The sequence below is a fragment of the Chionomys nivalis genome, chromosome 7, assembly GCF_950005125.1.
Source record: "Chionomys nivalis chromosome 7, mChiNiv1.1, whole genome shotgun sequence".
Taxonomy (NCBI): domain Eukaryota; kingdom Metazoa; phylum Chordata; class Mammalia; order Rodentia; family Cricetidae; genus Chionomys; species Chionomys nivalis.
In genome coordinates, this window is record NC_080092.1 from 77979230 (window position 1) to 78006491 (window position 27262).

Genomic DNA, 27262 nt, shown 5'->3' on the forward strand with positions numbered 1-27262 from the left:
CACAAGGGAAACATCAGGTCCAGGAGGAGGGGAGGGGATGTGTTGTTTGTAAACTTCACAACTTGGGGAAAACCCAGAAAACCCAAAGAGAAGTGGAAAAGCAAGTTGACCTCATGCTGAGAAACTCAGATTCCTGGACTCCACAGTTTTTCTCTGGCCCTGAGAAAACTGGAGACTTTTGATAGTCTTCTCCCAGACTGTAAATCAAGGCAGACTCCAGGAGAGTGGCTACAGTCATCACCCCCAGCAACACACCTCCAGCCCCGTATAACTGGCTGCTCTCTACTAAGGCAGCCACACTTGGTCTTTCTGTCTCTGCTGTGCTCGGGCCCTCCTCCTCCTCATGCCCTGCCAACCTGTCTTAAGGACACACATGGTCACTGACTGCCATTCCATAAGCTTTCAATGACTCTATGCTGCTCACTGTGGCTCTCAAGGGCTTTCACAAGCAGCCCCTGCCTGCCTTTGCAGCCTGCCCCACCAGGTTCTGCATCTGCTGGTCCTCACTCAGATAGGTCTAGATCTTTTCCAGATCTTCCCAAACGTGCTTAGGCTTTGCTTTCTCTTCTACCTCGAATGCTCTGGAAGGGAAGCATCTGAAAGCCTTCAGCTGCATTGCTCCATCGCCACCACTTTCTGCCTCTGGCTTGGTTCTGCTGCTACATAGACCTCTCCCTCTTTGGGGTCTGTAGATTGAAAGCCTGTTTCCTTTCATTGTCTGTGAGTCCTGTGGAGCTTGAATCCTGTTCACTGGCGTATGTCCCCCTCTTGGCCTCATCCAGTGCCTGGCATATGATTAAGGAAGAGAAGTCACTGGGTTGCATTAGAATGAGATAAACTACAGCCCGGGGAATGCCAGCTAGAGTATTAAAAAGTAACATGGGCTGACAGTGATGGTTCTCACCTTTAATCCCAGCACTCAGGAGGTAGAAGTAGGCAAATCTCTGGAAGTTTGAGATCAGCCTCGCTTACAGGGCAAGCTCCAGGACAGCCCAGGGCTGTTACATAAAAAAGCCCTGTCTTGAAAAAATAAAGTAACAAGGGCACCAGTGTAACAGACCTAAGGAAAGCTGGGACATTTGTAGTGAGCAAAGCAAAACGGACGCAAGCCCTGGAAGCTGGGCACTAACCTCCAGAGGCCCACCCATGCATATATAACAAACTTCATCCCTCTCTACTTGGTGACCAGGGTTAAAATGATACCCAACTGACCACCACAGAGCACAGTCCATCTGGGTTGATCCCATTTCAGCCCTAGGGAGGGAGCTGGTGTTGAGTCTGTGAGACTTGATTGGGGCACAGAGGGTATCTGGGAATCAGTGATGCTGTAAGCATTGCTGCCATCTGGTCCTGGGGGAGAAGGGCTTCCTACTTTGTCACCCAATTGCAGAATTGAAAGTGACCTTCTGCAAGCACATTAAGTAAACAGGTAAGAAGAAGAGCTCCCTTGGGAGCTGCAGAGATGACTCCATTTGGGGTTGAGCATGGCTTGCTGCTCTTCTAGAGGAACAGAGTTTGGTTCCTGGCATCCATGTAGGTCAAAGGATCCGACATCCTCTCCTGGCCTCCACAGCATTTACAGACCTGCCTCTCTGAGGCTTTATTTAGAAGGGAGCCTAGGTAGACTTCACCATGAAATCCGGTACAGGAGCTAAAACAAGACTTAGGATATTAGACTGGAACTATAGTCCCATCCTAGGTCAAAGCGGCCTCAGCTCAGCCCAGTTTGTTTCAGAATAGTGAATGTTAGGGCAAATCTGGGATCCATGGCTTTCCCACTGCAGCTCAACTGGGGCAGAATCCACCAGAGATGGAAGCAGCTAGCCAGAGAAGCAGCGAAGGATAGGTCCGGTTAGGAAGGGCCTCCTGCCTCTGCTTCTGAGTCCTGGAAGTGATGATGGTAGCAACGCTGACTGACGTCATGGCTGTTACAATCCTCATGTGGTGACAACCACCAGCTTGCTGACTGAGCAGCCATACAGGGCCATGGTTACCTAGAAACCACGCTTTCTCTTCATTTCTATTATCTATGCCGCTAGAAATGGCCACCTCTAAGTTCTGAGCAAATGCAACTGTAGGCAAAAGGTACCCAGAGGACGTCAGAGCATGTTGACACCTGCTTCCTCCTCCTCAACCCCCCGGCCCCAACTCTCTCTAAAGCCTGGGCTTCCTCAAACAGAAGAATTAGTTGAACTTGGGGGTCACAGGCACCACAAAATTCAATATCTGTGGGGGCTGGTGAAGTCACACTTGGTGACTCCCAATTTTCTCACCTGTAAGGTTCCTCTAGCCATCAGTGCCTCCCACTGTGGCCTGGGTTAAACCTTCCTTTCAACCTGGAGTGTCAGTACTGTCTGCAGGGAAGGCTATGGGCTCCGTACTGTCTGCAGGGAAGGCTATGGGCTGCGTACTGTCTGCAGGGAAGGCTATGGGCTGCGTACTGTCTGCAGGGAAGGCTATGGGCTCCGTACTGTCTGCAGGGAAGGCTATGGGCTCCGTACTGTCTGCAGGGAAGGCTATGGGCTCCGTACTGTCTGCAGGGAAGGCTATGGGCTCCGTACTGTCTGCAGGGAAGGCTATGGGCTCCGTACTGTCTGCAGGGAAAGCTATGGGCTGCGTACTCTCTGCAGGGAAGGCTTTGAGCTCCGTACTGTCTGCAGGGAAGGCTATGGGCTCCGTACTGTCTGCAGGGAAGGCTTTGAGCTCCGTACTGTCTGCAGGGAAGGCTTTGAGCTCCGTACTGTCTGCAGGGAAGGCTATGGGCTCCGTATTGTCTGCAGGGAAGGCTATGGGCTCCGTACTGTCTGTAGGAAGGCTATGGGCTCCGTACTGTCTGCAGGGAACGCTATGGGCTCCGTACTGTCTGCAGGGAACGCTATGGGCTCCGTACTGTCTGCAGGGAAGACTATAGGCTGCACACCGCACCTCTGTCTTGCCATAGCCACTTACACTCCTTCAATTCTTGCATTAGCTTCAGAACAAAACTCAGTCACCTTAGCAGAACATAAGGCGACTTTCTCCTGCCAGGCCCCCTCTGGCCACTAGCTGTCACCACACTTTGTTAATCAGGTACCAATAGCATGCCATGCCTGTCCCCTCTTCCTCCCACTTCTCTGTCTAAGCTAAGCTAACCTGTTCCCAGATTTCAAACCTTTTCTGACCTCCCCAGCTAAGTAAATGGTACTCCTAGAACTAAATGTTCCCCACAGCAAAAAACTCAGGGTGCTATCTGTGGTTGCCATTTTGATCTGTGCCCGCCATGTAGGAGGTCTTTAATAATAACTGCTGGTTCCATAGCTAAACACAGCATTGAACAATTAGAAAGGTAATGAGAAAGTGGGGGAGAGGGGAGCACAAGGTTCTCAGCAACTCTACTACAAATTCCCCAAGGGACTCTGGCATTGGCCTGCCCCGTTCCTGTCCCTGTGATCTGCTGGAACATCAGGGGTCTGATGTCATTCTGCACACTTAAGCACTCTGGGCAGAAGCACTTAGGTGGAAGACCCAGACATTCAAGTCCTCTAGAGCCATCACCTCAGAAACTGGACCTGGCAGGGTGGGGAAGCTCGCAGGTGCTGTGTGAAGCAGGATATGGGTGACAGCCCACATCCTGCCAGCTGGCGATGGTGGAGGGGCCCGCCACCTGCTTGTGTTCTCACAGGTCTCAGGGGGCTGGTCACTACCACCTCTTCATAGAAGCAGATAGCCTTCTCAGCTCTGAAAATGGTTCTCAGGACCCACATGGTGGCACTTGTGTAACCCTGTGATCCCAGCATTCAGGAGGCTGAGACAGGAGAATTGCTATGAGTCCCCCCTCAACTACTTGATTTCCTGGTCAGTCTGGGTTCCATAGCAAGCTCTGTCACAAAATAAATAAAATATTCTGGCATGGTGGCTCACACACACCTGTGATTCCAGCATCTGGGGAAGCTGAAGTAATTCCAGGCCAACTTGAACTCCAAGTGAGCCTTGTCTACAGTGTGAGACCCTGTCTGAGGGGTTGGGGGTGCGGGGATACAAAACCCAAAAACTGGTTGCTGAGGGCATGATGACACATGCCTTTAAACTTGGCACTCAAAAGCAAGGCAGACAAACCTCTGTTAGTTCCAGTAGGGAAAAAAAAATCCCAGAGGAGCTGAAGGTCACCCCTTCCTGCGTGAGGTAGGTTACTAGGGCACTGGAAGTCAAAGAAGAAAGGAAAAAAGAAAGAAAAGAAAAAGCGCATGTGTCTTTAAGATGTGAACCAGGGGGTCTGGAGCCCACCCACTGAGCCACACACCAATTAGCGTCACCCCCACCCACCTCTACGGGGAAGAAAAGGGTAAGACGTGAGCTTGCACACAATTCAGAACCAGCAAAATGAATACTAGCTCTCTTTTGGCACAGCTTTCTTGCTTCTCCTTCGCGTCCCTTTCAGGTCCTCAGCTCCCACTACCGAGAGCCAGTGAGGCTGCAAGGCTGATTACGTGTGGTGGCAACAAAGAAACAGGCTCAGGAGGTGGCCGCAAAGGACAGGACTGCGGTTTTATATGTGGCAAAATATCTCTCCTAGAGGAGTACAGACAAATAGACAGACAGACGGGCACAGGACAAGACAGGGAGCGAAAGGTTGGGCAGTGGTATCTTCTAACCTGTAAGTGGAAGCTGCACCCCGCCCCCAGGTGGAGGGGTGGGACATTGGCACAGGTGGCGAGACAGGCGTGAGGTGCCCATCCCTGAGGTGGGCAGCTGGGCAGGGCCCAGTCCTCGTTGGCACAATCGGCTCTCTCTGGACCAGCTGTGATGCTGGGGAGGGGTGGGGCTGCTGGACTTTAGGGATGCTGAGGCTAAGTGGTACCCCAAGGGAGAGGGGCTACCAGGACCTCTTAGGGAAAGTGGACACTGGGAAAGGACAGGACCACAAGAGGCAAATACAGAGAAGCAGCAGCAACCAAGGCCCCTAGGGAGACCCAAGGTTCTCAGGCAGCTCCTGGAAGATGGTCACCTCTTGGGCACCAACCCACAGAGCCTCTCCCCTGGGGCCTCAGGGTGAAGGAGCAGTTTTTTTGGTTTAGAATGAGGTGGACCAAAATATTCATGGTCTCCACACCCAGGTGGCACGGAGATGTGGGGCTCAGATGCAGAGGGCCCCTCTCTTCCGATGGCAGCAGGCAGGGGATGCTGTAGACAAAGCTCATTCCTGGGGGAGGCAAGGGCTGGGTGTGGGGGTGGGAGGGCAGCATCTTGATTTGCACATTCCTCAAGGTTCTAGGCCCTGGGCTCCTGCCATGACCATGGAGGGCAGAGTGCACGACTGTCAGCTTCCACCGGGCCCTGCTCCCCAAGGCAAGCTCCACACGAGTTTCCAAGCTGTGTCTCTCTCTCACCCACCAGAGGATGCTGCTAGGAAACCAGGTTATGGGATGGACATGGTGGAGGACCCTGGGTCTGGAGTTTGGGGGAGATTCAGCGGCCTCTCTCTTCAGGAAAAGCACCCAACCTTTCCCAAATACCCCTATGTTGGTAAAAGAAGCCCCACCCCCACCCCTTGTAGGATCTTCACTTACAGCCCCGAGTAGAAAGAGTTGAGGAAGTGCACCTTTTCTCTGGGAGGGAGAGAGCCCCCTAAGATGGGGAAAGGGGGCACTTCGGAAAGTAGGTATTCCCCCATCCACCCACAGCAGTTAGGGAAGGGCCTACAGCTGGGGGTTTAGGGCCTCCCAGGAGTTGGGATGATAACCACCAAAGGCATCTGAAAATGAGGGACACAACGCCCCCTAGAGGCAAGATACATCTCGGGTGGTGCGCCCCTCTTCTCTCCCTTCCCCGGGCTCAGAGCCTTTCCTCTCCCAACGCTGCCCCTGGCTCTCAGCGGATGTAGACGCCTTGTCCCCAACCCTCCAGCTCATTCTTATTGCGCCCCAGAACCGGCCCACCACCCTCCGCACAGTAGCGGGCCTTATTCCGGCCCCGGTTCCGGTTGTCGGTCATCTCCTCCTCATAGTCTTCCTCCTCTTCCCAGGAACCCTGCCGGGCTGGTGGTGTGCCTCCCCCTGCAGGGTCTCCGGGGCCTGGGCCCTCTGAGGGGTCCGTCTCCATGTCCACACACGAGTCTCCGGGCTCCGTGTAGGCAGAGTTTCGGCTGCCGGGGGTGTCAGCATCAAACGTGTCTTGGCGGGACAGTGCCCGCAGGGTGCCTGCCCGGCCAGGTGGGTGGTTGCTGGGGTAATGGCCTGGGGGCTGGCCCAGCTCCCCGGGGTACTCGTGCACGCTGGCGTGCTCCCCAGTGGCCCGGTCCAGCGGTTGGTCCCCGGAAGCAAGGTAGGGTCCCTGGTTAGCAGACAGACGGCACGCACCATGCAGAACAGGCAGGGATGAGAAAAACACAACAAAGCAAGGCAGGTTAGTAATGGTGCCAAGACACCAGCCTGGCTCCTGGAGGCACTGGCTCTAGGGGAGGGGCACCCAGGACCAGGGCGGTTGGCTCTAGAGCTCAGCCTGAGGACAGGCCACAGGACATTTGCTCAGACCATCTGCTCCTCTAGCAGCCCGAGGGCACCCAACTTCATCTGATCGTGAACTCTCCTGGTAACCATGGTTAAGGAGCCCTGAATAATTAGTCACCGGTTCCTCAAAGCATGTTATTAATGCTTTCCTGGGTTAATCATCGTTAACAGCTCATTAGTATTGCCACTCATTAGCAGTTACTTGGGTTAGTCAATCCTCCAATTTTTTAAATACACTGAGATGTCAGCTCCAACGCACTGACCCCAGCTTCCTCTGCCCACACTAGACCTCAGTCACAGGCTTCCAGAACCCCACACTTTTGCCATTCCTCACATAAATGAGTCTCCAAGGTTGATGGGATTCCTCTCCTGCCCCCTATAGCGGACTCGGAGCAGCCTATTAGAAAACAGCTCCCATTCCACGTCTCCATCCCCATCTTCCCATCCACAGCTGGAGATCATGAGGTGGCCCAATGCCCTGTCACCAATGGTGACAGCTCCTGCCATCTCGAGCTGTGTGGCTAAGCAAATGATCCCCTCTCTGCAGCCACCATTTCCTGGGTAGAGCGTGATGGGAAACAGACTACAGCACCGAGTTTCCAAACTGCTTCCTGGAGCTGCTCTATGGCAGAGTGGGGAGAGCAAAGTGCTTCTGAGGTCCCTGAGGCAGGGAAGGGAGACCAGGCCCGCAGGCCCCCAGCTTGCCATGAGTAGATCCAGGATGGCTCAGCTTCACTGAACAAGTGGGCTCTGTTGCTGAAAACGCACTTGAGATGCAGCAGTCTGGAATGACTTCATGGTGTTCTGGCTCTAATCCAGACCATACACTTAATGGTGTGGGCTCAGAGATGGGCTGTGGCTCCGTGGGAGGAGAGCCTTTCCTGGACTCTGTTCCCTGGGAGACGGCAGGAGGCCCAGCTTTGCACATAGATGCTGCAGGACTGAGGGTGCTGGGGAGGGGCAAGTTCTCTGGACTCTGTTAGATCTAAAGTGCTGGGAGCTGTAGTGCTAGCTTGTAATTCCAGCATCCAGGAGGCTGAAGCAGGAGGATTGCCTCAAGTCTGGAACACTGGGAAATTCAGGCCAGCTACTGCCAGAATGAAACTGTTTTCCAAAACCAACAACAACAAAAAAGACAAGAGTGTCGAGTCCAGTAAACAAGCCTATTGGTCTTCCTCAGATTTTCTTCCTAGTTCCTGGACTTATAAGGGTTCCCATCAGGTCTCAGACCCAACAGGCAGTAGATGCAGTCCTAAGGGACCAGTTCCAGGGAGGCAGCACCAGCCAGTCCCCAGTCCCACCAAAAACCACAGACACCAGAAGCTGCCGCTCACCACGTTTTTTACAAAATAAAACTTCCCTTCCTTCCCCATGTTCCCTGCACTCCAGGGTGGGAGGGAAGACCGGAGAGACACCGGCTACATGGCATGCTCCTGCGGCTGGGCCACCGCGTCGCCTCCCTGCGGTGAGGCCTCCAGCCCGCCCCAGAAGCTGAGATTTCTCCTGAGCGAGGTGAGCACCTGTACCTGGAGGTTGGAGACGGGGGCAGGGCTGGCAGCCAGAGCTGCGGTAGCCATGGTGCGATTCAGCAGCGGATTGGGTGGCGTGCTGCTGGGCGGGTGTGTAGCCTTCCAGTAGGCTTCCAAGTACTCGGCCAGGTGCTCGCAGGCATCTTCCAATTGGTTCTCGTCCAGTATTATGTCAAACATTTCCTGTGGAGGTGGGGTTAGGGGCGGGGCTGGGATGAGCGGGGGGCGTGTCCAAGGGTCGAAGGTGTGGCCTGGGTGCAGTGGGTGGAGTCAAGGGGTTGAAGGACAAGGTTAAAAGGCCTCTGGAGTGGCGCAAGGAAAGGACACTCAGTCCTACAAAGGACAGAATTGCAGATCTCAGCCCAAACTCCCTCGAATTCTAGGAATGAGGAAAACACGGCTTGGCTCCGCACTAAGGAGTGTTTGAGCCATTTGCCCACCAGCCAACCCTCTTTATCCAAGGACCAGTCTAAACCCAAAGACCTATCCCAGGCGCTGTCTTCCATGCAGGCTGAAGGAAAGAGGAGAACCCAAATGCACACCCCATCCCACCCCCCAGTCTGAGCACTCACGGGGGGACACTGGGCCAGCTTCTCAGAGGCTGCTATTTGGACATTGAGGTGTTTGGATTGAGACTTCCCTCGGGATTTGATGAGCCTTTGCAGTACCTGGTTGGGGAAAAGAGAGGGAGCTAGAAGGACACAGGCAATGAACCAAGTCTAAAAGGCAGATCCTGGTTGGAGTCAGTGGGAAATTAGAGTCAGATCGGTGGAATGTTCCATGATTCTCTGCCCTGAGCACCTCTGCCAGAATGATCTCACAAGCTCTATGTCCACCACACAAGGCTCAGGCTCAAGGCTACAGGCAACACACACACTCACTCTCATACACACAAACACACTCACTCGCTCACACATACACACTCACACACATACATGCACACTCATATACACACTCACTTTCATACACACTCACATGCACACATACTTTCATACATACACACACCTTGTCTACAGGTTATACACACACACTCACATACACACATACTCTCATACACACACACACACACCTTGTCTACAGGTTATACACACACACTCACATACACACATACTCTCATACACACACACACACACCCTTGTCTACAGGTTATACACACACACTCACATACACACATACTCTCATACACACACACACACACCCTTGTCTACAGGTTATACACACACACTCACATACACACATACTCTCATACACACACACACACCCTTGTCTACAGGTTATACACACACACTCACATACACACATACTCTCATACACACACACACACACACACACCCTTGTCTACAGGTTATACACACACACTCACATACACACATACTCTCATACACACACACACACACACACACCCTTGTCTACAGGTTATACACACACACTCACATACACACATACTCTCATACACACACACACACACACCCTTGTCTACAGGTTTCATTCTCACCCTCTAGTACCCCCTCTTGTCATCCGTCAGGGAGGAACTCCTGTTCGGAGTTTCTTTTCGAGGTGAGGGCTTGCAGTGTCACCCAGGCTGACATCCAACAGGTCCTGGGTACCAGGGATTGGCTGCCTCTTGCCTAGTCTCCTGAGTAGCTGGCACATGCCACACTTTACCTGGTTGTTCCTGTGCTTCTTTACGTGATCTGTTTAGTCCTCCCAATACTAAATCCAGCCACAGAAAAACATCAGATTCAAACTGGGAAGTGGTGCACAACATGGTTAGCCTATACTACTACTGCAAATGTCATTGTCATAAAAATCTAAAGAAAGCGGAAGAGCTACTCCACATTAAAAACACTACCTACACCAGGCAGAGGTGGCGCACGCCTTTAATCCCAGCATGTGGGAGGCAGAGGCAGGCAGATCTCTGAGTTTGAGTTTAGCTTGGTCTACAGAGCAAGTTCCAGGACAGCCAGGGCTACACAGAGAAACCCTGTTTAGGAAAAAAAAAAAAATGTGACCCTGGGTGGCCTCCTGGTTACGGAAAATGGTATCATAAGAGGGAGTATGTGGGCAATTAAGAAAGGCATGATGCTGAAGTAAAGAGAACAAAGGCATAAGATTTTTTTGTTAAGTGTGTGCTGAGACCTGAATCCAGGGTTCATACACACCAAACTTACAATCTATTAAAAAATAAATAAAATTGAAAGGCCAGGGTAGTGGCGAATGCCTTTAGTCCCAGCACTCAAGAGGCAGAGGCAGGGGGATCTCTGTAGTTCAAAGCCAACCTGATCTACATAGTGAGTTCCAGGCCAGTCAGGGCTGCATAGTGTGAAACCCCATCTCAAATAAAACAAAATAAAATTGGAGCTGGGCAGAATGGCACAGCCTATCATCCCAGTACTCTGGGATCAAATGCAGGAGGGTCTGGGGATTGCGGCCAGACATGGCTACATAATGAAAATGAGAATAAAGATTAATTAATTGAAATAAAATAGAATTAGACTAGAGGTATAGCCTGCTGGCACAGCACTTGCTTTGTACTCACAAGACTCTGGGTTTGATTCCTAGCAGTGAAAAAAATGAAATGAAGGCAGGAGGTGGAATCAGGCAGATCGAGTCCAGGAGCAGACTGGTAGCTCAGCTGGTGGAGTGCTTGCCTCCCCAGTCTCAAGACCTGAGTTCCAACCAACCAGCATAAAAGGTTGGGCATGGAGGTGTGGGCTTATAATTCTAGTGCTGGGGGCTGGAGACAAATGGATCCCCAGGGCCAGTCAACCTAGTCTACCAGACCCTGTCTCAAAAAATGACACTGGAGGTTGTCCTCTGGCCTACACACCACACATACACACACACGTGTGCACACATGCACACACACACCAACACACACATGCACACACGCACACATACAGCTGCACTTACACAAGAAGTTCACGTCATCCTTGATACACAATGAGTTCAAGGCTAGCCTGGGAAACAGGAGACACCATCTCAAAACAAGCAAACACAACAGCTGGGTGGTGGCCGCACATGCCTTTAATCCCAGCACTCGGGAGGCAGAGACAGGTGGATCTCTGTGAGTTCGAGGCCAGCCTGGTCTACAAGAGCTAGTTCCAGGATAGTCTCCAAAGCTACAGAGAAATCCTATTTCAAAAAACCAAAAACAAAACACAACGAAGCAAAAAGCCAGAGTATGGTGACGCATGCCAGCATATGCCTGAAATCCTAAGCACTTGGGAAACAGAGAAACAGAGTCAAGCGGATCAGTGGAGGCCAGAACAGACTATATGAGATCCTGTTTCAAAACTAAAAACAAGGCTAACAGAAAGAATATGGTACCTTGGTAGGCAGCAGGCTTTCTGCAGAATCAATCCATTTACCAAGTTTTTACAATAATCACTGAAGCGTGACTAGGTAGAAGGTGGGGAAACCAGGGCACAGAGATGGTGGAAGACTTGTCAGGAGAACACAGTGATGCCAAGCAGGAAGCCCAGGCACTTGGAGTCCACGCCCACAACCCCAGTAGAAGAAATGGAATCTGTTACATTCTAGGCCACGGAATGTTTTGCATCCATCACCTCATTTGATCTTTCCAAACTCTCTGCCCTCAAGTATGTAAATCCCACCATGCCAGTTATTTCATTAGGGATGGAGGACTCAGAAAGGTCAACACAACGGCACAGGGTTTCTTGCTCACAGGACACTGCAAAGGTGACAGTCACTACTGCAGCTGCCATCAGTAACTGAATTGTGCAATGGGCCTCGAAGTTCCTGAGCTTCAGAGAGCCAGGTGTGGTGACCTACACCTAACCCAGCCCTGGAGAGGTTGAGGCAGGAGGATTGTAAAGTCAAGGCCAGCAAGTCAAGGCCAGCCTAGGCTACGTGTGACCCTGCCTCAAAATTGATTAATTAAGTTAAAAATTAAGAACAAGGTGGGCGGTAGTGGTGCACGCCTTTAATCCCAGCACTTGGGAGGAAGAGACAGGCGGTTCTGAGTTTGAGTTCAGCCTGGTCTACAGAGCGAGTTCCAGGACAGCCACAGCTGCACAGAGAGACCCTGCCTCAAAAAAAAAAAAAGAAAAAAAAAAAACCAAACCTTCACCTAAATTCCTCTTCCATGTTTCTCATGTCCCCACTAACATTTAGAAGGGGAAGTTCATGGAGCCATCGTGATATCACATGTTTGAATCTCAGTACCTGGTAGGCAAGAGCAGAGGAGGCAAGTTCAAACTACACAGGGAGACCCTGTCTTGAAAAAGAAAAAGACTGGCGAGATGGCTCAGTGGTTAAGAGCAGTACAGCACCAGGTGGTGGCACACATGCCTTTGAGCTCAGTACTACAGAGGCCTGTAGATCTTTGTGAGTTCAAGGTCAGCCTGGTCTACAGAGCTAGTTATAGAACAGCCAGGGCTTATCAGAGTAACTCTCTTGAAAAATAGAAATAAAACAAAATTTTTTAAATTTTTTAAAAAGATGGTGCACTGCACTTGCAGGGGACTCAGGTTTGATTGATTCCTGGCATCCAGGTGGGACAAGTCTCAGCCACCTAAGACTCCAGTTCCAGAGAGAAGCCTATGCCATGGGCCACCAGGGCATCTGTACTCACGGGCACACACCCACACATAGATACATGATTAAAAAGAAAAAAATTAAAGGAGAAAGGAAAGAAAGAGAAAGCTCACAGAGGACAACGTGACAAAAATGAAACCAGCCTCCCTGCCAGTATCCCCTGTATCAAAGTCCACACGAGCACAGTTACAGCAGAACAGCCTGACATGACTTTCCGATGACCACATAACTGGGTGGCACTGGAACAAACTACACCACATTCTTTCATTTTTAGATCCAATGATGGATCAAAAGAGTGGAGATGGCCGGGCGGTGGTGGCGCACGCCTTTAATCCCAGCACTTGGGAGGCAGAGACAGGCGGATCTCTGTGAGTTCAAGGCCAGCCTGGTCTACAAGAGCTAGTTCCAGGACAGGCTCCAAAACCACAGAGAAACCCTGTCTCGAAAAACCAAAAAAAAAAAAAAAAAAAAAAAAAAGAGTGGAGATGAGACTGGCCTGTGTAATCCTAATAAAATTTATAATATTGAATACACAGAAGGTACAGACACTTTTCTTGACCACGTTCCATCCATATTAGATTGTGTAGTCCCAACAGCCACATGAATGTCACAGAGACGGGAACTAAGGCTGGGCGTGGGGTGGGGTTGGAGATGGTCAGCCTATCAGAATCAGCAGAGAAAACCATGCAGCCCCACTCCAGCACTCCAGAACATTCCTTGTAGACCGTGTCTACCGTTAGAACCGGTCTCCTGCACCCACCTTGGGAGATGTGATCTTGATGTAAACAATGATGGGAGCCAGCGAAGTTTTAGAGAGCTGGGCTGGGTGGTTGATGGTGTCCGCGTCCAGGGCAACCAGCTGCAAGGTCCGGGCCAGCTCGAAGATCCTCTCGATCTCACTCTGTACTTCAGCTGCGCGTGGAGTCAGGGGAGAGAAGCGTAAGGCATCTCCAAGAGGCAGGGGGGAGGGGAAGACATCCCACCCACCCTGCCAGGCCGGGAGGGGAAGAGTAGGGGCAGCTCACCTAGACTGGAGCGCGTGTTGGAGCGCTCTATGATAATGTGTTTGCTGGGGTTGTTGAGGACTGAGCGCTTGGCCAGGGAGATGTCGGCCGTTACCCGAGTGATGGAAATCCTGAAGGACCAGGCAGGGAGGAGGTCAGGGGTTGGGTGGGCAAGAACACACATACTGTCCACACACAGGTTGCGGGCCTGCTGCCACCCTTGTCTCTAAGTGCCTCCAGGCACTGTGTTCATCCCTACGTAGATGGTGGGAATCTCAGAGTCTCACCTGCCATCAAACCGGTGCTTCAGGAAGTCAAACAATGCCTTCTGCATCATGTCTGTTACCTGTCATTGTGGGGGTGGGGTGAGGATTGGAGGGGAAGAGAGAAGTCAGGCTCTGAACCCCCTGAGAGGACACTCACCCTTTCTACCTTCTTTCAAAATTCTTGAGATGTAGGGGCCTTTTTAAGAGAGGTGGGATCCTCCCCTGGGGCCTCCAATGCACCCCGAGCCCCACTGGTCTAATATATGGCATCTCTAAGAAGGCTCTTAAGAACTTCCCTTGGGAGACTGGGCCCTCCCGAGTGGCCTTCCCTATTGTCAGCCCCCTCTGAGGGTTTTCTCTGACGGGATGTGGGCTTTGGGGACACGGGATCTTTGGAGATCTTTTTATGCACTCTGGAGGTCTGGGCCCATATGAAGGAAGGGGACGCGGGATCTCTGGAGATCTTTCTATGCACTTTGGAGGTCTGGGTCCATCTGGTGCACAGTCTTTTAGAGCTCCTACCTCATAGCCCTTGAGCGACGGTCCCACCAGGATGATGGGCCTCATGGAAGGCACCACGTCATAGGGGGGCACATGCTCTGTCTAGGAGGGAAGCAGGGAAGGGAAACCCCAGAGTAGAGATGGCATCAGCCCCTCTCCCCAAGTCTCCAGGCTCCCACATGCAGCTTTTCCTCCCTTTGACCCCAAAACCCAGATGCAGGTGTCATGGGATGGGGAGGAATGGCTGGGAAGGACCAGGAAGGAAGGTAAAGGGAGAAAGATGTGGGAATGGGTGTTAGAAGGTTCCCCAGCTCATCCCGGGGTGGGACAGACACAGAAAGCTGTTATACTCACCGACTTCTGCTTCTGTTTGGCTGGGTCCAGAGATTGCCAGGAGGGGGAAGGGAAGGAGAGAGGGGAAGGCACCAGGCAGGGGTAGAAGGCCAGGATGGAGCCAGGATAGGAAGAGGGAGCAAGAGAGTGGGTAGACGAGGAAAAATAACAGGCATGCGTGTTAGTGACAGACAGAGCCAGAGAAGGGATGGGACCCCGGGGCCAAGGGGAGCCAAAGGTGGCCTTGGAGGCTGGAGGCAGGACTGACAACCATCCCGTGGAATGGAGAATAGTGGCTCATGCCTCCTGCCCCCTTTAGCCTAGCTCTGGGAAGAGCTAGAAAAGATGGAAGCCCCTAACTCAGAGCCCACCCTCTGCTTCGTTGGCTATCTTCCTGGATATTTCAAGGTTCCTCTGAGGACTTGCTCACCTCATACATCCACTCATAGACCAGAAAGGGGCTAATGAAGACCCATCCCATCCTTTGCAATCCTGGGAGTGGGGTTTAATAAAGAGAGGGATGGTCCCATCCCGCCCTGTCCACCCCTTTACACCCAGCTAGGCAGAAAGCCCTGACGCCCGAAGTAAAGACTGGACCACATCTGGGCCATTCCAGCACCCTTCTTTGCCAAGAGTTGGGTCCAGACTCCCCTCACAAGAAATCAGGCAGAATTACCTTCTTAAAGAAGGGGATGCGCTTGCCGTGGGGTGGCGGCGTGGTGACACTGCTCACGCTAGTCTTGGCAGAGCCACTCTGCTCCCCTAGCTCTGCCTCCTCATCCTCTAACTCTAGGGGGTCTAGCTCAAAGGCTAAGTTAGTCATTTCGTTACCTGGACCAGTCGGGAAGGAGGTGGAGGGAGGAGTGAGATGAGCATGAAGATACAGTGCAGGACACAGGATGGGACGGGGGAGAAAGAAAGAAGAGGAGAATGAATGGGGGGATGGAGGGCGGGGAGGGGGGAGGCAGAGAGATGGAGCTACCACAGAGAGGTGACAGGAGAGGCACACCAGGCTCAGCTTGTAGGATATCCTATCCTTGATGGAGAGGTACCACTGTATGTGTATGGGGGACTCAGAATTGGGGTACCTCCTATTGCAGGGAGGAGGGGCCACCCCTGTGGAGAGACCACCCCACCCAGGAAAAACTCCCTCCCTGGGTTGCCGGCAGCTCTTACCACTGGCAGGGGGTGTGGGGCGGCGGGTGCCAGTCACCACGTCTCCCAGACTGGAACTGGAGTTGTCACCTGACTTGCTGTGTGGGCAGGGAAGCAAAGGCGCTGGTGAGCACGGGTGGGCGTGGGGCTGCAGGACTTTAGTTCTGACACAGGGCACATGCCTGGTACTTCTTCAACCCTCCTCTCCCATAAGGCTACAGCAGGCAGCTCCGTGCCCTGCGGACTCCTCTCTGCTGGCCTCTCCCAAGATAGTAATGCCCCACCCCCGGGCAGACACCTGGAGCTGAGACGGTTCTGGCGCAAGGTCTGTTCCTGTAGTAGGCGAAGGCTGTCCAGTTTGACAGGACTGGGGATGAAGCCAACCTCACAGCCTTCCTTCACCAGCCGTCCAATCCACCAGTCATTATTGTATTTCTGAGAACAAGAGACCAAGAGGGAGACCAGGTGGGAAGCTCAGCCACCCTCCAGAGGGACCTCCAGGTGGCCAGCCCTGCCAGTAGATGGTTCCCTCAAACCACCCTCACCCTTGACTTCAGCCTCTGATGAAAGTCTCCCAAGTTCCAAGACAATGCCAAGACCAGGACCCTCCCCGAGCATGGACCACCATCTGCTAGAGGAGGGAAGAACGCTTCCCCATAACGCAGGAGAGTGCAGCAGGAGAGAAAGCAGACACCTACATGCACCAGGTAGTGACACTGTCACCCATCTCAGGACTCAGCAAACCACTCAACATCTCTGCGACCTAGGCACTGCCATCCATTAACCAATGAAAACTCAGGGGCTCAGCGAGGCAAGGGGATTTGCCTGAAGTTGCACAGCAGACTCAGCCCAGCTCGGCTCTGTTCAGCAGCTTTTCCCCACTAGACTTCCAAACACCCCTGGCATCCCTAGCCCATCCACGCCTCCCTCCAGGTGCCGAGTGTTTGGCCCACCTCCTTGATGTGCAGGAAGTCCTTGGGCTCAAAGGTGATGGCCACTCCCTGCACAGGCACCTCATCCCCCGGAGACGGATTGTAGCCAACATTTGTCCGGACAGCAAAAGCCACTGGTTTGGTCTAGAAGAGACACATGAGGTGGACGAAAGCAGAAGGCTGTAGCCAAGCCGTGCCTTGCTTGACTGGAATAGTGACTGTGGCTGTTTGCTTGTGAATTATTCATTAAAATGTATGCTGAATGGATGGTGTGGTTTTATGTAACTTTTTCAATAAAAGGCGGGGGGGGGGGGCACTAAAGAGATGGCTCATCGGGTAATGACGTTTATTGTACAAGCTTGGCAATCTGAGTTTGATCCCCAGAACATAAGTAGGGGTGGAGGAGAGAACAGACTTTACAAATGTGTCTTCTGCCCTCCACATGTGTGCTGCACCGTGCACATCCACACACATACAGCATCATGTCCAAACACAAACAAGAGCACACAAACTAGCTGAGTAAAAAGAAAAGAAAAAAAAAGGGTTGGAGAGATGCTCAGCAGGTAACGGTACCTGCCACCAAGTTTGACAGAGACCTGAGTTCGATCCCCAGGACTAATGTGGTGGGTGGAAGGAGAGCCCCAGCTCCAGCAAGCTGTCTCCTGGACTCCACGTGCAGCACAGGTATAAGGTAATAAGGTATAAGGTAAATTTTAACATCTTTAAAAATGGAATCTAACGCTGTTGCGGTGGAGGGGGCCTTGAGGAAATAACAGAACCCCACAGCTGCCACTTCCGTGGCCAGCAGGACCCCACAGCTGCCACTCGCCGTGGCCAGGCACAGTGCAAGCAGTCTCACTGGGTCACCTCAATTCTTCACAAAACCCTATGCTCTTGTGGAGAATTGTTAGTATCTCCACTTTGTTTATTAATTTCGAGATGCCAGGGCTCACAGCTGTAATCAAGCACTCAGGAGGCTAAAGCAAGAGGATGCCTCTGAATTTAGATCAGTCTCTTCAGGACAGCCTAGATTACAGGAAAAGACTACGCCTCAAAAACAAGTTTTCCAGGGGGCTGGAGAGATGGCTCAGAGGTTAAGAGCATTGCCTGCTCTTTCAAAGGTCCTAAGTTCAGTTCCCAGCAACCATATGGTGGCTCACAACCATCCATAATGGGGTCTGGTGCCCTCTCCTGGCCTGCAGACAGAATATTGTATACACAATGAATAAATAAATACTTAAAAAAAAAAAAAAACAAGTTTTCCATAAAACTTAGAACTGTTTTTAAAGATGTTTGCTGTTATTATTTTGTTTTGCAGGACTGGGATCAAACCAAGGCTTTGTCCACAAGGCAAGTGCCCGACTGCTGAGTCTATTACACCCTCACCACTATCTGGGTTTATTTCTAGTTTTTGTTTTACTTGTTTATTTGTTTGTTTGTTTTTCAAAACAGGGTTTCTGTGTATAGCTTTGGGGCCTGTCCTGGAACTCTCTCTGTAGACTAGGGTGGCTTTGAACTCACAGAGATCCACCTGCCTCTGCCTCCCAAGTGCTGGGATTAAAGGTGTGTGCCATCACCACCAGGCTTGGCTTACTTTTGATTTAGTTTAGTTTTTCTAAATTTGTGTGTGTGAGAGCGAGACAGAGAGGGAGGGAAACAGGGAAAGATGTTTGTGAGCATGAGTGTGCACATGTCATAGCACCTATGTGGTCAGGAATCTCCTTTCACTGTGGGTCCCAGAAATTGTGGTCAGGCTTGACCAGCAAAGCTTTTTACTGACTGAGCAATCTGAGCAGTGCCCCACCCCGTTTTTTCTTTCTTTCTTTTTCTTTTTTTCTTCTTTCTTTCCTTTCTCTCTTTCTAGACAAGGTCTCACGTAGTCAAGGCTAGCCCCGGATGACCTTGAACTTCTGTCCTGGGGCCTCTACCTCCCAAGTGCTGGGATTACAGGCCCGTGCCACCAAATCTGCTCTTATTGATGCTGGGGATTGGGCCTCACATATACTAGGCGAGCACTGTACCAACTAGGCTACAGCCCCAGTCCAGACTGTCATTCATTCTTCTGGAGCTTTGGCCTTCCGACCAAACCTAAGGTGATCACTCATCCATTTTAACTAGCCTGTGATGTTCATAATATTTCTCAGCTCAGTAGTTATCAGAGATTTCAAACACACTGATAGAAGAACCACCTTCACCACCACAGACACAGATGACAGCAGACAGCCCAAGGAGAACGAGGCCTTTAGGAGCTGGAGAGATGGCTTGGTGATGAAAATGATCTGGGTTGTTTCCCAGCACCTACACCAGGCGGCTCACAGTTGACTGTAACTCCAGCTCCAAGGGTCAGCTGCCTTCATCTGGCCTTTGTGAGCATCTGGACTTGCTTGGGATACAGACATATGCATAAGTAAAAATAAATAATATATTTTTTTTTGGCACTCGGGAGGCAGAGGCAGGCGGATCTCTGTGAGTTCGAGACCAGCCTGGTCTACAAGAGCTAGTTCCAGGACAGGCTCCAAAACCACAGAGAAACCCTGTCTTGAAAATCCAAAAAAATAATAATAATAATAATTTTTTTTTGGGTGGGGAAGAGCCGTTTAAGACAGGGTTTCTCTGTATAGTTTTGGAGCCTGTCCTGGAACTTGCTTTGTAGACCAAATTGGCCTCGAACTCAGAGATCCACCTGTCTCTGCCTCCTGAATGCTGGGATTAAAGGTGTGCACCACCACTGCCCGGCTAAAAACAAATAAGTAACTCTTTTTTTTTTTTTTTTTTTTTTTTTCGAGACAGGGTTTCTCTGTGGCTTTGGAGCCTGTCCTGGAACTAGCTCTTGTAGACCAGGCTGGTCTCGAACTCACAGAGATCCACCTGCCTCTGCCTCCCGAGTGCTGGGATTAAAGGCGTGCGCCACCATCGCCCGGCAAATAAGTAACTCTTAAAGCTTGATGTGGTGGTGTACTTGGGCAGCAGAGACAGAGGGTTCTCTATAAGTTTGAGGCCAGCCTGATCCATATAGTGAGTTCCAGGTCAGCCCAAGCTATAAAATAAGATTCTGATTCAAAACAAATAAATAAAGCAATCTTTTAAAAGAACCTAGAATTTGATATTTAACATTGTTGGTGCTTCCAAGAGCATCAGATACAATGTTTTGTCCACAATATGGTGTCATGGAAAGGTGGCAAAAAGTCATCATCATGGCTGTGAGATGGCTCAGTAGGTAAATTACCCTGTGTGTGTGTGTATGTGGGGGCGTATATCACAGACCGGCCCTGAAACTTCTGACTAGCATTCTTTCCTAGGGTGGCAGTGTCCCACCCCTGGACAAACATCCCAGCACTCATATAAAGGCCAGAAACATCAATTCGCATCTGGAACCCCAGCACTGTGGTTTCAGGAGCAAAGCAAGTGAATCCCAAGAAGGTTCACTGGCTAGTCTAGTCAAAATGGCAAGCTTCAGGTTCATTGAGGAACAACTGAGAAAGCTATGTGACCTCTGGTCTCTGTTCCAGCACACATGGGTGAGTGCACCTGTACATACTAGTGCACACACATGCACACACTACAAACACATGTACACCCACACACCATCAGCCATGTGTGGTGGCTCAGTCTGTAATTCCTCCTCTTGGGAGGCTAAGGAAGGAGGGCTGCTATAAATTCTGGGACATCCTGGGCTACGGAATAAGACCCTGTTTCAAACATTAAAGAAGAGAGAGAGCCAGTGAGATGGCTCAGCATGCAAAGGAGCTTGCCGCCAAGCCTGACCCCTGAATTGGGTTCATTGGTAGAAGTAGATAACTGTTGTCCTTTGACTTCCACACGTTCAGTACGGCATAGTTGGATGCCCCCACAAAAAAAATGGTGACTTTAAAACTGCAAAAACCCTCCTAAAAAGGGCTGGGGATATAGCTCAGCGGTAGAGAACTCACCTGGAATGAATAAGGCCTTAGGTTCAATCTCGTGTGTGTGTGTGTGTGTGTGTGTGTGTGTGTGTGTGTACAGGTATGAGTGTGTGGATATGTGTGTAGGTAGGTACAAATGTATAGGTGTGTATGTGTCTAGGTAGGAACAAGCGTGTAGATGTGTGTGTAGGTATGAGTGTGTTGGCAGGGGAATCAGGACTAGGTGCATTCTGAAGCCTGAAACAGAAACATCAGAAGTTCAAGGCAGGTATGGACCACCTAGGGAGACCCGCCTTCCAGAACAAACAACAACCAGGGCTAGAATTCCAACCCAGTATGTTTGATGCTAGAAAATAAGTTTGTTTTCTAGTGTTGAGGATTGAACCTAGGACCTTGCACGAGCTAAGCAAGCACTCTACCATTGAGCTACATTCCTAGCCCGGACAGAAAGAGTTCCCTCACTCATCAAGCTGTGTGGAATAGCAGCAGACACGCTGAATGCTGTCTGAGGAGGATGCTATCACAGTCCATACTTTCTTCAGAGGGGAAAGACACCATGAGGTCTGAGACAGACCTCTGCAAGTAACTGGTCCAAAACTTGACACTGGGTCTGCCCAGGCTCTCTTGGGATGGGGGAGGGGAGGGGAGGACAATGCCCACAAGCTCCCTTCTCTTCATCCGTCTCACCTTGGCTTTCTCGAGCTGGGCTAAAGCTTGGCGCTCTGCCTCCTTCCTTAAGGCTTCCCGGTCCTCCTCCAGAGATACATCAGAGTCTGATGGGCGGCTCGTGTAGGACTCTGCTGAGCCCTGAAAGCAGAAGGGGCCAGCTCAGGACAGGTTCTGGCTCTTGGAAAGGCATGGAGATGCTACCCATCTTAAAGCTCCGAACACCCATTAGTCCAGCACAATGCCACAAGGCCTAGAAAGAGGTATTGTTAGGGAGAGGGGCCCAGGGATCAAGGTTTGCAGGCCTTTGGAATGAGTGTGACCCCAGGAAAGGTGACAAGAGCAAGCAAGGGGGTTAAGGCAGGTCTAATGACAGCTGTTTGGGGCTTGGGAGGGGGTGGGAACCTGATAGGGCACAGCCCAAGGGAGGAGTGCCAGGAGATGAATCTAGCTCCTGGCTCCTCCTTTCTAGCTCTGCCCCCTGAATGGCTGAGTGAGAAGGCTCAGCAGAAGCTCAATGCCACCCTTTCCAGGGACTATAGTCACCTTCTTAGACCTGAATCCTCACTGTTGCCTGTGGGTGGCCTGTTGGAATGACAGGGCCACCAAAAATATTGCTTAAGGATCAGGGGAGCAAGACACATACTTCCCGTACCCCTCTAGCTGGGAATTTCTGAATAGAGCCACTCAGAGACAACCCAGGCTCTATGATTTTCAGGGCAGTACAGCAGGAGATGCAAGTGAAGGGCAGAACATGGAATAGCCTTTGCCCCTAGAATGCCAGGGTAAAGTCAGGTTGAGAAAACTGGGTGTGCCAGGAGCCAGTTTGGACCACAGTCACCACCCCAGAGTGCAAAGGACTCTAGTAGAGACACGTCTATATGTATGAGACACATGGAACATGTACAGATGACATAGCACTGGTCATGAATGTGCAGACATGTGTGTGTGCTTGGGAATATAAAAAGTGTGCTTGAAAAGATGTACTCCATAGTATGTGCCGGGTGTGGACAATCGAGTCACCAAGGGCAACCCTGAGGTCTATGTCCCCAACAGTGGGAGATAAAGGATAGCAGAGAACAGGATGCAGGATTTGTTGTGACTTCTAGGGTGGTGGCAAGTCTGAGAGAGAACATGGGGAAGACTGGGATCACAGGGACATGAGGGATCTCCTGAGGGCAGGAAAGAGTGACCCGGCCAGTACTGCCCATTGGTTTGGCATGGAGAGAAGAGGCCAAGACTTACCCCTCCCCAAGCACCCCTGGCCATCAGTTGGTAATGGCATTACCTTTCTAGGGAAAAACCTGAGAATGGGGATTCACTGGAACAGAGTTGGGTGAGGGATATGGAAAGAGACACAAAGCCTGGGGAGGGGAGAAGCAAAAGAACCTCCATTCTCCCGTTACACAGTCACCCAAAACAAGAATACAGATAGCCAGATAGACAGGGGGACAAGCAGAAGTGGACAAGCAGAGAGGCACCCACTGACCCCAATAAACTTGCATATGCACACACACACACACATACACACACACACACACACACAACCAGAAATGGGAGCTAGGAAAGTCAGGAAGCAAGAAGATGGGCTAAAGAAAGGCCCTCCACAGCAATTTGAGGGTTTGTTTCCCCGCCCACCACCTGCCCCATCCCCAGCTCACCACTACCAGGGTCCGGCTGGGCACCTCCATCCCGGCGCCCTCAGTGCCCGGCCCTGCTGGCCTAGGGGTGGCCCACACAGCCCGTTCCCCCAGGAGCTCAGGTTACAAGTAGAGTTGCTACATGTGCAAACTGCTAGGGTATATTTAGCTCAGAGATGTGGCAAGGTCTGCCCCCCACTCCTGCCACCTACCGGGGGTAGGATTTGGGGAGCTAAGAGGAGGAAGAACAGAAGAACGGGAGGCTGTGGGGGTCTGACGCCCTTAGCTGGCAAAGGGAAACCGAAGGCTCTTCCTGCTTTGAGTAACAATAAAAACACATCATTGTTCTGTCTAGACCTGGCCTTGGCCGCGTTCGGGAGCAGGGGGCAGAAGGAAGGATTACAGAAGGACTTCTGTCTGTCTGTGTGCTTCAGACACACTCAGGCCACCTCCCTTCAGTCTCTAGAGCTAGGCCTGGGCTCGCATGTGCAAATCCTAGAGATAGAAGATTCCAAAAGAAAGTACTCGCTCCAGTCAGAGGTGATTCTGCCTACTACCACCTTCTCTAGCTCTCTCGGGCCCTAGTGGGGCTCACCCCAGGGGGTCCTCCTATCTGGCGTCCTCTGCCCTCTCATGTTCTGCCTAACACACTGCTTTCCTTGTCTGATCCCCAAAACCCTCTTGCCTTTTTCGGGTACTAGGCTTTGTTGAGATGTTCAGTAGTCATAGCAACCACATGCCTCCTCACTGCCTCTCCCCAGTCTAAGATGGCCTGGGGTTGAGGGAAGGGAGGAAAGTGGCAGTTTTCCCAGCTCAGTACGAGGGCCCAGGGAGCTACTGTCAGCACCCACTTCAGCTAGGGCTGCAGACGAGAGCTCTCTAGAGAGAAACACCTCTTTTCCCATACCTCTCTCTCTGCATATTAAGGAGTCATATTTGGAAGTGGGGAGCACGTGTTTCTGACCCACACCTAACCGGGGCTCAGCGGCTCAGCTTATTGCCAAGCACCTGCCTCAGCCCCACCCTGTCACAGATTCTGGGGGAGGACATGGAAGCAGACAGCCGGCAGGGGGAGTGGGTGACAGCCTGAAGCAAGTCAGGAGGAGGCAGGCCAGGCTGTCCCTGAATGAGATGACGCAGGCAGGCAGGCAGGCAGGCAGGCAGGCAGGCAGCAGGGGCTGGTAGCTGGTGCTGGAGGAGGGGCTGGCGGGGGCGGGGGCAGTGGGTGCAGCTGACAGCACATCCAGGAGAGGTCACGGGGTATCAGAGTGTTGTGGTGGTTGCGGGCAGGTGACAAAGGGTGCCTGGAGAAAGTCACAGGCCAGGCTGTACCAACCAGCTGCATCTCCCTCCCAAGCCACCATCCCCTGTTACCTGGCGGACGAAGCTGTTGGATGTTGTATCCGAAGATGTACTCCCATCTGATCTTTTGAACCGCCCTTTCCTCTTGCTGTATTTGCCCTAGAGAGGTGGGGAAGGAACAAGAGGGAAATCAGAAAGACCTTTCCCAGTTCATCTCCTCCCAGGACTGGTGCTACAGCTAAACCCAGCACTCTCTGCTCTGCCCCACCCCTCTCCCAGCTTCTCCTTTTAGAGATGGCCAGCCTGAAAGGAAAGAGGGTCTTCCTTCACACTGACAGCGCCCAAACAACAGCCACCATGAGAACCGTGCAAGAGCACCCAGGATGCACACACAGGGATCCCCAAACCAAGCCGAAGGCTGGGAAGCAGAGGGCCTGCAGAAAGGCAGGTTCGTTAGGCAGCGAAGGTAATTAGATGCTGGCCAGGCTGCACCAGCCTGTGGGGGGGGGGAGAGGCTGCCTGCAGTGCTGGGGGGCGGAGGAAGAGAGGGGGATGTCTTCTCCCCTGCATTTGGAGCTGAGGCGGCAGAGTATGCTGTGCCCCCAGAGAGAGGAGGGAAAGCAACCCAGGGCCAGGCTTGGCTTTTCCCCTGAGCCCACCTCTTGTGCTTTCTGTTTTTCAGAGTAGGAAGGGTAAAGCACTCACTCAGCTCTCAAGAACCCAAAGCCTCATTTCTGGGGAAGGAAAAGAGGGAGGAGGCACACAACCGTGTCTGGAAAGTAAACATCCAACCTGTGGCCTGGCGCCTTGGGAGTAGCATCTTCCCACTCTCCCCGCAGCTTACCAGGCCCTTCTCTCAGCCACTGTCCTCATAATCAGGGCTTACATTCCTCCCAAGGTAGGATCCATCCTATCCCACTCATGCCCCTCTGCAGGGTGCTAACCCTGCTCCATCAATCTAAAGGCCCCTTTGGCCCCACCTCAAGCTGAAACTAGGACATAGTCCTGCCAGTCCCAGGTAAATGGCTAATCAGTTGATCTTGCTGGACTCTTAACTGGGGTAGGGGTTCAGCCTCATCTCTCAGATGCCAAAGGTATAGGCCAAGGCTTCAATTTCTCTGTTTCCTACAAGAGAGATGCTTCTTTGCTCTCTCTTGTTCTCCCCCCACCTCTTTTACACACACACACACACACACACACACACACACACTTGGCCCTTGCCCAGTACAGAATGGGCAGAAAGCCCAAGAGCCCCTGCCCCCAGCCTCTATCCCAGACTTTCTTTGACCAAAGAACCTAGAGAGGAGTCTCAACCACACTGCAGGCTCTGGCTCCTGAGACCTAGTAACAAGGAGGCTGGATAGCCAGGCATAGTAATCACCACACTTCCAAAGTAGAGGTAGGAAGATCAGGAGTTCAAGGCCAGCCTGAACTACATAAGACCCTAATACATACATACATACACACACACACACAAACACACACACACAATGTACACACAAATAACAGGAATCTTCCATGATTCTCTTTCCTTCTTCTTTCAGATTGGACATACAGCTAAACTAGCTGGAGGCTCCCTACAAACCTAAGAGGACCCTGCCAGGAACCTCAGACTCTTTCACATCACTAACCCGACCCAGCTGAGCAAAGGGAGTGGCCTCCGGAGGGACAGGGGACAGCTGAAAGGAAGGCTTCAGTCAGCTGCCTCCCAGGCTCCAAGGGGCCTGGGGTGAGGAGGGAGGTATTTTTAGGCCTGGCCTGACCCCCCACCCCACCCCATACACACCCATAACCACATCATGGGGCTCACAGTTGCTACAGGCTGACCACAGCAATACAAGAGTTAATGCTATCCTTGGAGAAGGACGAGGCCGAGAGAAATACCCTGGCATGGCCACCACATACCCTGCAGATCATTCTTTGGGGAGTTTCTATGCCCAGGAATGCCCCTACCTGAGGGTAATCCAGGGGTACAGAAAAAGTGAGAATGCGAGCAGGCAGAGCCCCTCCCCCAGGTAAAAGAGCTTCCTCCCCTCCAAAGACAGTGAGCTGGCACCCATCCAACTTTCCAAACTTTGGAGGCTCCCACCCCTTAGGGTGGGGGGAGGGGTAAGTCAATGTGGGTGTTGGGGGGAGGGAAACATCCAAGAGAGGGATGGAGACCAGGTGACTAGCGGAGGGCCTCCCAGGGCTGATCCCTTCCCCACCTTCGAAAGCCAGCGGCTGAGCCTTCGAAGGCCTGTTGGCAACGCCCTCTGACCATCGCCTCTGCCGTCTCCCAGTCCTACCCCCACCCCACCCACACCCGCTAGCACCCCCAAACGTGCTCTGCGTCGCCTGATTCGCTCTTCAGCCTCCCTCCAACTCCTCTTCTCAAGGCCTGGATTTCCCCCGCCCCCCATCAGCAACCCCGCTGTCAGCCCGCTGGAGCCTGTACCCCAGCAGCAGGGACCTGGACGCGGGGGAGACCGGGAGGCAAGGCTGACAGGCATCCCGCCCACCCTCTCTCCTCTCCGCAGGACCGCAGCCCAGCTCGGACCAACAGTCCATCAATCATTAAACCTTGAGAATAGGGGGTCGCGCAGACACCCGTCTTTCACCCACGCCGGGCATATAACCCTTTCCTTCCCGGGGCTTCCTGAGCCAACCCAAGCTCCGCAGGAGCGGTTCCTTTCCCTCGAGCCCAACACCTCCCCTCACCTGTGGGCTAGGGTCGAAGACCTCCATGGGGATCTCCTGGGAAGGTGGGTAAGGGCCCCGGGACATGCCGCCCTTCTGGACCATGGAGAGGATACTCCCGTCCGGCCGCCCGCCCGGCCCAGCCGGACGCTCTCAGCGCATAGGAGAGGCCGTCTGAGCCGAAAGCAGCGCGGCGTCGCGCAGCCAGCACCGGGTGCAGTCGCCCAGCAGGACCTGGAGCTGCACGCTCGCCGCCTTGCCGCCCTCCCGGCTCGCGCTCTCGTCTCTGCGGCCGTCGCCGCCGCCTC

The 27262-nt window shown here is 52.3% G+C and overlaps 1 protein-coding gene across 4 annotated transcripts; it reads right to left on the minus strand.

Annotated features, from left to right (window-relative positions):
* Positions 1 to 4507: 4507 nt before the first annotated feature.
* Cacnb1 (calcium voltage-gated channel auxiliary subunit beta 1) lies at positions 4508 to 27262 on the minus strand. 4 transcript variants are annotated; one of them, XM_057773824.1, is made up of 14 exons: positions 26976 to 27262; positions 24348 to 24434; positions 21355 to 21474; positions 16787 to 16909; positions 16132 to 16268; positions 15855 to 15931; positions 14700 to 14719; positions 14367 to 14447; positions 13866 to 13924; positions 13600 to 13709; positions 13335 to 13486; positions 8587 to 8682; positions 8012 to 8197; positions 4508 to 6309 (listed from the first exon to the last, which is right to left on the minus strand). In XM_057773824.1, the coding sequence occupies exons 1-14, from the start codon at positions 27057 to 27059 to the stop codon at positions 5848 to 5850; spliced, it is 1794 nt and encodes a 597-aa protein (XP_057629807.1). In that variant the 5' UTR covers positions 27060 to 27262; the 3' UTR covers positions 4508 to 5847. The 4 variants fall into 4 exon arrangements, with proteins under 4 accessions (XP_057629807.1, XP_057629806.1, XP_057629809.1 ...); XM_057773823.1 differs by lacking the exon at positions 14700 to 14719 and adding an exon at positions 15355 to 15509; XM_057773826.1 differs by lacking the exons at positions 14700 to 14719; positions 24348 to 24434; positions 26976 to 27262 and adding exons at positions 15355 to 15509; positions 22995 to 23089.

Bases quoted from the DNA above. Each gene is read 5' to 3' on its own strand.
- Cacnb1 (XM_057773823.1), bottom strand. From the start codon at position 27,059: ATGGTCCAGAAGGGCGGCATGTCCCGGGGCCCTTACCCACCTTCCCAG. The intron at 24,435-26,975 runs GTGAGGGGAGGT...CCACCTCTCTAG, and splicing joins TCTTCGACCCTAGCCCACAG to GGCAAATACAGCAAGAGGAA. The intron at 16,910-21,354 runs GTGAGACGGATG...TGTCTCTTCTAG, and splicing joins CCCAGCTCGAGAAAGCCAAG to ACCAAACCAGTGGCTTTTGC.